The sequence below is a fragment of the Gopherus evgoodei genome, chromosome 4 (assembly GCF_007399415.2).
Source record: "Gopherus evgoodei ecotype Sinaloan lineage chromosome 4, rGopEvg1_v1.p, whole genome shotgun sequence".
Lineage (NCBI taxonomy): Eukaryota > Metazoa > Chordata > Testudines > Testudinidae > Gopherus > Gopherus evgoodei.
In genome coordinates this window covers 113,067,216-113,080,812 of record NC_044325.1, presented here as the reverse complement: position 1 = coordinate 113,080,812, position 13,597 = coordinate 113,067,216, and the positions used below count along the sequence as shown (strand labels likewise).

The window sequence follows — 13,597 nt, the reverse complement described above, 5'->3', positions numbered from 1 at the left end:
TTTGTGCAAGTTTTTCCACAGCGCCTCCCTTCACTTACAAGAGATTGCAAAGAATTGCAATTTCAGCTGAAGCTAAGGCAGACTGACATTTATTCAAAGCTCTGCTGTAATGAACCGAATACCATAAGCTTCTTTTTCAGTAAACAGAGGAGTGTTTTCACTTAGACACACATAGTGCTGCTGATGGAAGGATCCACATGGACAGATTGAGGCCTGGTTTACACTAGGAAATTAGATCTGTAGAACTACCTTGCACAGGGGTTGAAAAATCCATCCTCCTGAGCAACACAGTTAAACCAACCTAACACCTGGCATAGACAGCAGTAGGTCATTTTCCCCCTCAACCTAGTTACCACCTCTGAGGAAGGTGGAGAACTTACACTGATGGAAGAACTCCTCCTGTTGGCATAGATAGTGTCTTCACTGAAGTGCTGCAGCAGTGCTGCTGTAGCAGTTTGTGTAGCCAAACCCTAAGAGGTGGTTGTCTTCCCCGCTCTCCCACATACCCACTGTTTTCCTACTCCTTATTATCCATAAAGTCCACACAAACAAAACTGCAACAAACTTTGAAACAAAGAATGTGTCTCCAGAGTACAGTTAGCTCAAATTAGCACACTCAGATTAGGGGAATTGTGGTTACTCTCACTTGAGCTATGTTAGCTTCATTTCCAAACAACATGAGTTACACACAGTGATTTGATTAGCAGCACAGAATCACTGGACTATCTTCTGATGACATGTTGTAACTCAAGTTATTGCATCCCCACTGCATTCCTAGCTCAAGCTTCAGCAGCACAGAGCTTTGCTGGCTAGCTACCTTGAGCTTAAAGCAGTTTTCTCGAACTATAGATTTGTGTGTGGGGAAAGGAGTCAAGTTAATATTTGAGTTATAAAACTTGATCTTACTGTGCTGTGAAGACACACCCTGTGACAATGCAAAAAATTGCAATGTACACAAGGTTTGGACATTAAACAGAAGTATCAGGTAACAGCAAAGAACAAACATGTAATCCATAGACAAACCAGGACCAATGAAAATTAATGTAGGCAAAGAGACGTTCTCCATTCCAACATGAGTTTCACCCATCTTGGAAAGATTACATGTACACAGTGGCAGCAGTAGTACATAGCACACTTCCAACAACCATAAAATATGAATGATGAGAAAATTTACATTCTAATACAATGAAAGGCTAGTAACATCACAAAGTTTGGTTCTTGGCTAATTTATGATATAGTTTGTACAAAATGGATGTGAAAGAACCATCTTAAGCCATCTAAGTCTTCTGCTTAAGTATTGGGATAAGCTTTTTTTTTTTTTTAAATGAAGCTTCCTTTCACTTAAAGAAACTTGAGTATTGTTGTGGAGAGTTTAGATTTGTTTATATAAAGTAAATATGATAAGCTCTAGTTGCAATAGTAGTTGCTAAAAACACAATCAAAAGAAACCCAATTACACCAATATCTTCATTATTAGTAACTAAAAACAGTATTTCCTTATAACCTGCCAGATGTCAGCTTTCCAATGCATATCACACAAAAAGGCCTTGCATGTCTCAAACACTATACTTCTATTAATTAATTTGTTGTAGGAAAGCCATACTAACAATCTACCCAGAAAATGCACAGGAGTTCATGCCCATTAGCTTATTAGTCAACATTACAGTTAATACTAGTTACAGATGTCTTGACAACTGGCTCTAGAGTTGGATATATCCAAAGAATTTGTCTTCTTAATAAAAGAGCAGGGCAGACAAATGCTGTCAGTTTAAGAAAAAAGAAGAAGTAGAACTGGGTAGTTTTTCCATGTAAAAAATTTACTACTTGACCTAGCAACACAGATAGGCTGTGATCCCATTTTCTAGTGCTGTCACACTATGGAGGATGCAACACAGGTATAAAACATCACACTAAGGATCAAACTACTGTACAAAACCAACTAACTTAACACCAAATGTCACTGAATCATAAACTTACCGGTCACTTGACTCTGCAACACAATTATTCAGTTCACCCAAGTACAGGTCATCAGCAAAATTCTTGCAATAAGCTATCAAATCTCTTTCTCTAGGACACTAATAATATATCAGGTCACTCCATTCTACTGTACATGTGTCTCTCTGGTGAAGATTTTTACATATAAAACCAGCAGCAAATCGCTTTCTACCTTCCGTCTCTATGTAATTAGCACGATTAATCCCATGCTATCCAAGTCCCTCGGCACAGAACTGATTTGATTTTAATCTATGCTGAGGTGTCTTCCTCCACTCCCCAGCAAGCCATTCAGATCAGATCTTGGCAAACTCCTAGGTCAGAGCTAAAGTTCTGCTGCAGAAATAGCAGTCTCACTACACTGATAGAAATGTGTTGAGACATGCAATGTCTCCCTTTTTTACATCCAAAAAAGGAAAGAAATTAGTTGCTCTTATACAGATTAATTTGCAGAACAGGGAAAGTTCTTTTCTGCATCTCTCCTACCCTGTAAACCAGTAAACAACCTCCACATAGCAATCAATAGACAAGGGACCCAAAAATAACCCCAAACATTTTACAAGCTTGACACAGTGTAGCCCTATAAGCACATTCTAATACAGTATTTCTCCTCTCAATGTCACTGCAGGAGACCACACATACTGTCTTTTCAGCCCTGAACAACTGATTAGTCATGTATTTCTCTTGTCCCTTAGCAGGAGTCCCATACTATTTCACTGTTTTTCATGCTTCCCAGCCTGGGTAGCCAATGCTTTTCAACACGATAAGAGTCCCTTACCACCCTAATACTCACCTCTGTTCACCAACTGCCACCTCTGAAGTGTAACCAACAGTCTCTATAATACATTACATTTTAAGGCCACTATCAGACAGCACCACGTAGCTCAGGGAAAAGTTAAGAGGCTTTCACTCTGATGTTTTTCCACTAATTCCTGTGTTTTCCATATCCCCTTGTACTCCTGTGCATTTCAAACTAGGCCATATAGTTCCCATGTCACCCAAAGCTACCCCATGTCAGGGTATTTCTTGCCACTCAGGGACCAGCTGCTGGCCACCAGCTGCTTAGAGGCACCTCCTGACCCCAGGTAAGAGGGAGAATTCCCCACCCCACCCCCTAGCTGCACCCCCAGTTCCCCGCAGCGCCACTCACCCCATGAGCCAGTCCATGGCTCTCCCGGGTGCCTCCTGCTCCGCCGCCTGCTCCGCTGCTGCGCCGCCCGCTGGGCGCGGGGCCGGGGAGGAGCCGGGGCGGGAGGCGGGCGGGCTCCTGCGTCCTGCCCGAGCTCACCACCCGCTCCGGCCTCTGGGGCTGCGCATGGGGCTCCCCGCCGGCGGGGCTGGCTCCCGCTCCCGCCCCCACCTGGCCCCTCCTCTCCTTCTCCCCCCTGCGGGCGGGCGGGCGGCTCGGCCAGGCTCGCGCTCCAGCCGCCAGGCTGCGCCGGTCCCCCTAGCCTCAGACACACTCCCAGGGAGGCCGGAAGTAAACACACAGGCCCCGCCCCTTGCTACTGCTAACCCGGAAGTGTGCTGCGACCCAGGGCACTAAGGGAAATGTAGTGCACACCTGCTAGTGCTGAGGCTGGGGACTCCTGGAGCTGCTGCTGTACGGAGCGTGCCAGGCAGGGTGTCTCATCTGCAACCAGAAGCCCCCCCCAGTCTGGACTGCTGAATAACTGTTATTCCATTTATAAGAGGGGTAGCCCTCTTAGTCTGTATCCACAAAAACAATGAGGAGTCTGGTGGCACCTTAAAACTAACAGATTTATTTGGCCATAAGCTTTCATGCGTAATTTACCCACAAAAGCTTATGCCCAAATAAATTGGTTAGTCTTTAAGGTGCACTGGACTCCTCATTGTTTTTGTCATTTCATTGGCTTCCTGTTTAATAATTGCATGGGGCCACCACTGTGATGGGGTTTTACTTTATTACTGATTTGTCCATTAGGGGATTAGTATATCTAAGAGCTGGATATTATTATTTATTAAATTATTTACTATCGCTTACAGGTATTTTAATTACACTGCTCTACCGCCAAAATGCTTCTGAAATAAATGTAGTCCAACTTTACTAATTCTGGGTCACTGAGAACGAAAATGATGCTTAAAATTGTTGATTGGATCTAGTTTTCAAGATATGCTATTGGGTCAGTATATACGACCCTTGACTTGGGAATGGCGGATAAGTGAGTTATAAAGGGAAGGGATCTCAATTTAAACCAGAAATGACTAAAATACATCTTTGACTGGATCTATGAATAAATCTCTGACTGGGTTTGGACAGTACTTGCTTTTGAGGCAAAACAATGAATGATGCAATCTGAAGCTGGTATTGTGTCATACATGATATGAATTGCATCATGTTATTCCTAGAAGTCATGGATGATGCAATCATAACGAAGCTTACATCACTCTGCTGAACAAATTGCCCTATATCAGCTCTAGAAATCATACAGTGTCGTGCTCTCTTATTTGTCAGTGTTTGATTTTGCAAAGGGACACATTTCTGTTTAGCCAAAGTGAGCAGAGATGCCTCGTACCTGTGTGAACAGTGCAGATAATTTCTGCTATGTTTGTGATGAAGTGACTTTTGCATCACAAGAGCGCACTATAACCACTATGGTTAAGAAAGCCTATCACCTTTATTTTGGCTGCAAAATTGGAGATCAGGACAAGAGGTGGGCCCCACATATATGCTGCAACACTTGTGCAACAAATCTTTGCCAGTGGTTGAACAGGAAAAGGAAATCTATGCCTTTTGCGGTGCCAATGATTTGGAGAGAGCCAACAGATCATAGCAGCAATTGTTACTTCTGCATGGTGCCTCCAGTTGGGAAAGGTGTGTCAAAGAAGAAAAAGTGGACTGTGCATTATCCAAACATTCCATCAGCTATACGCCCAGTACCCCACGGAGAAGGACTGCCGGTTCCTGATGCACCAGAATCATTCTCACTTGAGTCAGACAAGGAAGAGGAAGAGGATGAAACTTCTGGTCCTGAACCATCAATGTCACAGGACCCACATTTTCTCCCATCCTCCTCCTCTGAACCACACCTCATAACACAAGGTGAACTGAATGACCTTGTCAGGGATTTGGAACTACCCAAGAGTAAGGCAGAGCTGTTGGGCTCCAGACTATAGCAGTGGAATCTCCTGGCAGGCTATCAGGGCAAATGGAGCCCATCAATGCTTGCAGACTATTGCTTGACAGTGACAAGAGATGCTCCGTTTAATGAATACAAGAGACAAGCCAAGAAGCGCCGAGTAGACACTGAATAGGAGTAAACTATGTACATAATAGTTTTTTGCCTTTTGTTTCATAATAAATTTTATTTATATAACCCTTTTGCTGATTTTTAAAGTGTTACATAAACAGGACAGGTGAAATATTATCATGTAAAGCAACCATAAACACATGAAAAGACCTAGGTTTACAATTTATGATTAAAACTCTACTATCTACACAATATACATAGACATAAAATGTAAAAATTTAAATATCTTAGAAACAGTAGCCAATCATATTTTTAATTGTCATATTTGAATTCAGCACATCAAAACACATAATAAATATCACATTTTATCTCTGAAGCAGATGACTTCTCAAAAATTGTAGACCAGTGTTATTTATGATAGTTATATTGTTAGTTATATTGCTAGTAGAAGGCACTGTGGCCTAGCTGCTCAAACCCAGTGCTGGGAGCTGGGACTCTTGAGTTCTGGTTAGTGGGGGAGGGGTCACCTTGCCCCCTAAGAAAAGGCTAGCTGCACTTCCTGTAGAGCAGTGGTTTTCAAACTTTTTTTCTGGCAACCCAGTTGAAGAAAATTGTTGATGCCCGTGACCCAACGGAGCTGGGGATGAGGGGTTTGGGGTGTGGGAGGGAGCTCTGGGCTGGGACAGGGAGTTAGGATGCAGGAGGGGGTCAGAGCTCTGGGCTGGGGGTGCAGGCTCTGGGGTGGGGCCGGGGATGAGGAGTGGTGGAGGCTCAGGGCTGGAGCAGGGCTTGGGGTGCAGGTTTACCTCTGATGGCTCCTGGTCAGTGGTGCAGCCAGGGTGCAGAGGCAGGCTTCCCGCCTGTCCTGGCTCCATGGACCACGCTGCAGCCCAGAAGTGTCCAGCAGGTCTGGCTCCTAGGCAGTGGCGTACAAGCCCACAGGCACCGCCCCTGCAGTTCCCATTGACTGGTTCCCAGCCAATGTGATTGTGGAGTCAGTGCTCAGTGTGGTGGCAGTGCACAGAGCCTCATGGCCCCCCTGCCTACAAGCCAGACCTGCTATTGGCCATTTCTAGAGCACAGCGCGGTGTCAGAACAGGTAGGGACTACTAGTTTTTACTTGCCGGACACCAGGGTTCCTGGGTGCTGAGCAAGGGGACCTAGTGCCTTGCAGGGGACCTAGTGCCAGTACTGGGTCATGACCTGAATTTTGAAAACCACTGCTATAGAGCTGTGGCTCTCAACTTTCCAAACTACTCCTTTCAGGAGTCTGATTTGTCTTACGTATGCCAAGTTTCACCTCACTTAAAAACTACTTACAAAAATCAGACATAATCAAAAGTGTCACAGCACACAATAACTCAGAAATTACTGACTTTCTCATTTTTACCATATAATTAGAAAATAACTCATGGGAATATAAATATTGTACTTACATTTTAGTGTATAATATATAGTGCAATATAAACAAGTCATATGAAATTTTAGTTTATACTGACTTTACTAGTTCTTTTTATGTAGCTTGTTGTAAAACTAGGCAAAAATCTAGATTAGTTGATGTGCCCCAGGGGTACACTGACCCCGGTTGAGAACCACTGCATAGAATATGTAGGACATCCCTATTACCCGAAATTGAGCCAGCTAGTAAGCATAGGGAGGATTAATGACCTACCAGAGTTTGGCAGAAAGCAGCACATTTATTATACTGATAGCTAAGCTCAAAAGAAGTCGTGTGTGGGGGTCACACTCACACTCCCATACTCACACTCCCAGGACAGGCAAGGCACTGGAGATGTCAAGATCCTTCAAGGAAAGTATCCCACAGCGCAGCAATGGATGGTACGATGAAGGTAAGTCTTCTCGAGGCACGATGAAATGCAACGCGGTGAACCTCTGGCCAGAGGATCCGGGCAAAGGGCCTTCACAGGAGGTACAAGCTTGTGAGTGCCGCCTGAGCACATGGCCCCTTCCCCTTCTAAGGACCTGTTCTTCATGGCCTGCGACTAGAGATGGCTTGGCCACGTCTGGTTGGTCACACTCCACCTAGGGCAGTGTCCATGCATTGGGCATGTGATTGCTGCCTAATCAGAGTGCCAGACACGTTGTCTACCTGGGAGCTCTTCTGATCTTCCAGCTGCTTAAGCAGCCCATTCATCCCACAAGCATTTCAGGAGGGAGGCGGAGGGGGAAAGCCACTGCATGGGTATTCAAAGGGGGAGAGGAGACAAAGGGGCGGGGGAGGGAAAGGTGGAGAGACCTTTTGAATATACAGCTTATACAGATCACTGCAGCTCCTACAACAATCCCAAGGACCGGGGTTACATGTGCTCACAGAGAAAAATGCGGTTGAGGGACTGATGAATCTATTCATTTGTTTTCCACATTTCCTATAACCAAGAAAGAAAAGTGTTTGCTCTAAATATTTATACTTGGTTTTTGAAAAATATATTGATGATGGTCCAGTGCTTACACACATGCTTATATTTAGTCATGGGCATAAGACCTTGTGTGATCAAGGCCTGCATTAATAGGCCCTGCATAATACTAACTGCAAAAATTGTGAAGAGTTGGAGGCGTTTGCTTTTTTAAACATCTGTCATTTAATGCAGGTTGATCCATTGCAAAGGCCACAAAATTTCTCTTCAGAAGAATTTCTGTGAACTCCAGCAGGAAATAATCTCTGGCTACAGTAAATTAGCAGTAGCCAGTCTAAGAATGAGTAAGCTAGGGAAAGCATCCAAACCATCCCTTCAGAACGGCGTCAGAATTTAGCAAAGGACTCCAAGTTACCACTAGGAATTCTATTCCCAGCACTGCCTCTGACTTTTATGTGACCCTAAACAGATCACTAGGATTCACATTTTCAATAGTATCCATTGATTACTGGATGCCAAATTTGGGACACCTATGGCCTGATTTTCAAAGCTGCTGAGGAGAACCCGCTAAATCTAGAACTGCAGTGTTCTAATCTTGGTTTTGCCATTTACTCAAAGTATGATCTTAGCTGAGTTATATAGCTTGCTGTGCCTCAGGTCACTTTCCCCAAGTACAAAGAATATAATAATAGTTATCTAGATCACAGATGTAACAGTAGCCATTTAAGTCAGTAGATCCTGACTTTTGCTGTGTGATGGGAGTATTAAACTATTGTAATCCTGACCCATGTCAGGCTACTGGACTGACAAATAAATACTAGTCTCCTAGCAGCACACCTGCCCCATCATACTTTTTATTACAAACAGGGGCATAGAATTATAGGACTGGAAGGGAATCAAGACAAGACTAAATATTATTTGGACCGTCCCTGACAGGTGTTTGTCTAACCTGCATTTGGTGAAATCTTATTAATTAGTCCCTTTATGGTATAAGAGCGTATAAAAAGAAAGGTTTGTGATTAAAGCACTGGACTAGGACTCAGGCTATCTGGGTTCAATTCCTTGCTCTCCCACCAGATTTTCCTGTGTGACATTGGGCAAGTCATTCTGCCCAGATTTTTAAAGGTATTTAGATGTTCTGGCACTTAGCATTGCAAAGCCTAGCTAAGTTAGGAGCCTGAATCTCATTTTCAGAAAAGATTTAGACTTTTAAGTGCCTAAAGGTTTGAAAATGAAAATTGCCTAAAACAGTTAGGCTTATAAACACTAAGCAGCAGAATATCTTAAATACCTTTAAAAATCTGGGCTCTAGTCTCTCTGTCTCAGATTCCTGTCTGCAAAATGGGGATAGTCATGCTTCCTTACTTCAGAGGGGTGTTGAGAGACTAAAACCATTGAAGACTGGGAGGTACTTTGACACTATTGTAATGGAGCTACTCCAGTACCCTAGAGAGAATTCTCAAAACTTTCTCTAAATTATTCATTTGAGGGGCTAGGTTTCCTCTCTCCAAACCCTTAACTCATGGTGGGTCCATCCACTAAACCAATTAATTTCCCTGGATTAGCATTAGAGATCCCCACAGAGTTGCGCAGGGGGACACCAGGTTTGAAGTGGGCTGTCTCATGGTTGTTCAGCAAGATAGTACTTTTCCTTACTAGCTGCATCTCACGCTCCAGAATCTAATCTTTCGTTTAAAACGTTGAAGTCTTTAGCCCTTCTGATTGCAAAGATAACCTTCCAAATGTAAACCAGATGAAAACAGATGCAATGATACTGCCCAAGTCTGCAGACAGCCTGGAACCATAGCTTGTAGGGATGGTAACCACTCTGTTCAGTTTTAAGGAAGGTAATCATTTTGAAGCCTAACGACCACCATTCAAATGTCAACATTGTTCACTATTTAACTAACCGCATACAAAAAGAAGGATGTTAGTTTCATGGTTATTTGCACACTCCAGGGCTGGTCCAGGCACAGTTTTTGCAGCAATTTAAAAGATTCAGGATCCTCTCCACTCACAGAATCAGAGGGGAAGATTAAGGGTGTCTCCAGTGGTAATAAATGCTCACATGACAGATGCAATGGAAGTGCATAGTGTTATCATAATGCTAAAAATAAGTTGCAAAGGTAAGAATACATGTCATCTTGGTAGTGGTATTTCTCCCTTTGCTGAGGAAAGATGATGTAATTATTTTTCACCAAGGGCTATATTGTGCCATCAGTTTTTAAGCAGAGCACTCCATTTAAGTCAGTTGGGAATCTACAGTTGATATAACCTAGATCACGGGTCAGCAATCTTTCAGAAGTGGTGTGCCAAGTCTTCATTTATTTACTCTAATTTAAGGTTTTGCGTGCCAGTAATACATTTTAACATTTTTAGAAGGTCTCTTTCTATAACTCTATAATATATAACTAAACTATTGTTGTATGTAAATAAAGTTTTTAAAATGTTTAGGAAGCTTCATTTAAAATTAAATTAAAATGCAGAGCCCCCGCCACCCCCACCCTGGACCGGTGGCCAGGACCCAGGCACTGTAAGTGCCACTGAAAATCAGCTCGCATGCTGCCTTTGGTATGCATGCCATAGGTTGCCTACCCCTTACCTAGATCATTTACTTTGCCTAACTCCCATTATCAACCTCCTTACCAGACATTACTGCCATATTAGGTACAAGAGAGAGACAGAAAAGACCAAAGCTCAAAGTGTATGTTGTCAGATAAACATTTTTCTTTATTGCCCTGAATCTGTCTTTCCTGTTTCTCATTTGTATATACTTGGCATGGGGTAGGAAAAGTTTCCTTTCTTTCTAGTGAAATCGCATATACCTAGTATGAAGCTGGGATGGGGATTTTTTTAGAATTTGTAAAATACCAGATCAAATCATCTGTGGAAAAGAATTACGCTGTATGCAGACACTTGATCCAGTCATTATCTGCAAACGTTGGAGAACAGATGTCCCTCATTTGAATGATGTTTTCTTGTTTCCCTTTGTTAAGAGTACTTTTGGCAGGGTGGTTAAGGATGAATTCTATTCAATGTCACTGTGGGGTGCATTGTACCAGGAGTTGGGTGTTTAGTCATATGACACCCATTCTAATCCATAGATGACTCCTAATACAATGAGTTTGTCATGGCTGATTAGCTGTTTCCTGACTGTATGGAGCAAAGAAAATATATTGCAAATGACAAAGGAAAATTACCAGCACAATAAGAACTCAGAAATATTAACATCTTTTTTATTAATCATTTATATCACATTTTGCAATACATCACAGCATTAGTGTATATGTCACTAAAAATATATATGTATATATTAAAAGGTTCCTAGGAGCCAAAATACCTAACAATATATTTTTTCTTCATTCTATCCCTAGGCATTGGGGACTCCAGAAATAGCTCTGCCAAGCAAAATGTTTCACATTCCCATTCCCCTCACCAACCCAGGAAAGAAGGGGATGCTTTAAGAGCACAGTGTTCCCTCAATTGTTATCCCTATGTCCCTCTTCTATTTGTAAGCCCTCTTAAAAACCCAACCCGTTTCTTTCATGAAAGCTTCCTACACTGATCTTCTGGGTCCTTATTATTTGGTGGCAGTAGCAACCAAACACGACAAACAAGGGAAACAGTGAGATGGTCATGTGTGATGGAATGGGGTCTCTGCACTGACTCACACTGAACTGTTGCTCTTAGTCTCTATTAGGACCTGATATGCAAATCCTTCAATGGCAAGTCTGTGCAAAAAGTTAATAGGAGTTCCATGCATGCTGGGTTTGCAGGATCTGGACTGTAAGCTCTTTGGCTCTTGTGGTATTCAATGAACCAGGGCCAGCTTCAGGCACCAGCGCAGAAAGCAGGTGCTTGCAGTGGCCAATGGAAAGGGGCAGCAGGTCCGAGTCCTCAGCGGTGGATCCATCAGTCCCTCTCGGAGCGGCGCGGTAGAGCTGCCGCCAAAGTGCTGCCGATTTTTTTTCCTTTTTTCCTTTTCTTTTTTTCCTTCGCCACTTGGGGCGGCATAAAAACTAGAGCCGGCCCTGCAATGAACGACCATGTTTATTGACAAGGGGATTGATTCATCATTGTCCTAAGGTCCCCTTTTCCCCAGGCTAGCTGGGACAAAGGGGCTGCAGTGCAAGTATAAACCCTGGCCCTCCCTCAGGTAAAGAACTGCTTCTCTAGTTCTGTGTCACCTCTGCAGTAGTTCTGGGCACAGGGGACATTCTGGAATAGGCCAGAGGAGGGAGGGAGGGAGCAGATTTGGGGGAGGAAGGTGTCATAACTATAAAGGGAAGGGAACAGCCCTCCTGTGTACAATACTATAAAATCCCTCCTGGCCAGAGACACCAAAATCCTTTTACCTGTAAAGAGTTAAGAAACTCAGGTAACCTGGCTGACACCTGACCCAAAGGACCAATAAGGGGACAAGATACTTTCAAATCTTGTTGGGGGGTAGGCTTTTGTTTGTGCTCTTTGTTTTGGGGGTGGTTTGCTCTTGGGACTAAGCGGGACAGGACATCAATCCATGCTCTCCAAATCTTTCTGAACCAGTCTCTCATATTTCAAACTTGTAAGTAACAGCCAGGCAAGGCGTGTTAGGTTTAACTTTGTTTTCTCAACTTGTAAATGTTCCTTTTTGCTAAGAGGATTTACCTCTGTTTGCTGTAACTTCGAACCTAAGGCTAGAGGTGGTTCCTCTAGGCTCTATGACTCTGATTACCCTGTAAAGTTATTTTCCATCCTGATTTTACAGAGATGATTTTTACCTTTCTTTCTTTAATTAAAAGTCTTCTTTTTAAGAACCTGATTAATTTTTCCTTGTTTTAAGATCCAAGGGGATTGGATCTGGACTCACCAGGAATTGGTGGGGGAAAGAAGTGGGGATGGTTAAATTCTCTTTGTGTTAAGACAAAGTTGATCCAAGGGGCTGGATCGGTGTTTACCAGGAACTTGGTGAAGAAGTCTCTCAAGACTGTCCAAGGAAGAGAGTTAGTATTTGGGAGTAGTGACAGCAAAACCAGATCTAAGCTGGTAGTTAAGCTTAGAGGTGTTCATGCAGGTCCCCACATATGTACCCTAAAGTTCAGAGTGGGGAAGGAATCTTGACAGAGGGGTAAAGGGACATGGTCAGTCCAGACCTGTGGCATGGTAGTTCTGCACCCATAGGGCTCAGAAAAGCAGAAGCATAAGTTAATACTGCCCTGAAGGCTGTTTTAGTCTGAAGTGGCGGGCCACATCTTCCCCCTTAGACCCTCAATAGAGGAGTCTGTCAGCCCACTGAATACAGCTCAGCGTGGTCAGAATTACCTTGGAATCAAAGCGCAAGTGTGAATAACAATGTTTCCTGCTTTCCTCCCCCTGTGCTTCTCACAAAACAGATTTGTACAAACAGGACATTGATAAAAGAGCAGATGTTTCTCATACAGAACTCTCACCTGATCTTTGTATTGGCTTTTAACTAAGCTTCTGTATACTTACTGGATCAAAAAGGGTGTCATAAAGGATAAATTGCCATGATGAATTAAGGTGGTAGGTTTTATGAGGCTGTGCCAGCACACTGCTTTTATTTCATTGCTTTGTATTTTACCATCATTACTGTACTTTTCACACCACAGTGAATGCAACAGCAGGTGAACAAACATTGATTTTGCATTGCAGGCTGCTAACGAGTGGAATTGAACTTTGCCCCTTTATTTGTTTATTACATCAGGGAAGATAGGCCTGCCCCTCCTTGTGTTTGGAGCTTGCCCAAACTACCCCGTATCTGATAACTTGACGTATGGAGGCAGAGAAAGTGGGCTAGATTCTCCAGAAGTTGAGTCATTATGAGAAAAAGATACAGCTTAAATAGATTCAGGTATTTCCTCTTCTTTCCCCAAATGGTTAATGATGGTATTTGGGGAGCAAGGATTAGAGTAAGGGGGAGGAGAGCTAAAAGCAGAGTGAGAGCTCCCCTTCCTTGTTTGAGGGAGCACTGTTCCCACGAAGACCCCTCCCTCCCCAATCTTCTGGATTAGTGAGGTG

At 43.2% G+C, this 13,597-nt stretch overlaps 1 protein-coding gene across 3 annotated transcripts in view; it reads right to left on the bottom strand.

The window, feature by feature from the left end:
- MOB2 (MOB kinase activator 2) overlaps window positions 1–3,270 on the bottom strand; it is a 165,676-nt gene extending 162,406 nt beyond the window's left edge. The window contains exon 1 of one of the 3 annotated variants that reach the window (XM_030560611.1): window positions 3,143–3,270. In XM_030560611.1, coding sequence (XP_030416471.1) covers window positions 3,143–3,159 — 17 coding nt within the window. In that variant the 5' untranslated portion in view covers window positions 3,160–3,270. The remainder of the gene's footprint in view (window positions 1–3,142) is intronic. The other 2 variants (XM_030560604.1, XM_030560608.1) reach the window with 2 other exon arrangements.
- Window positions 3,271–13,597: the final 10,327 nt, after the last annotated feature.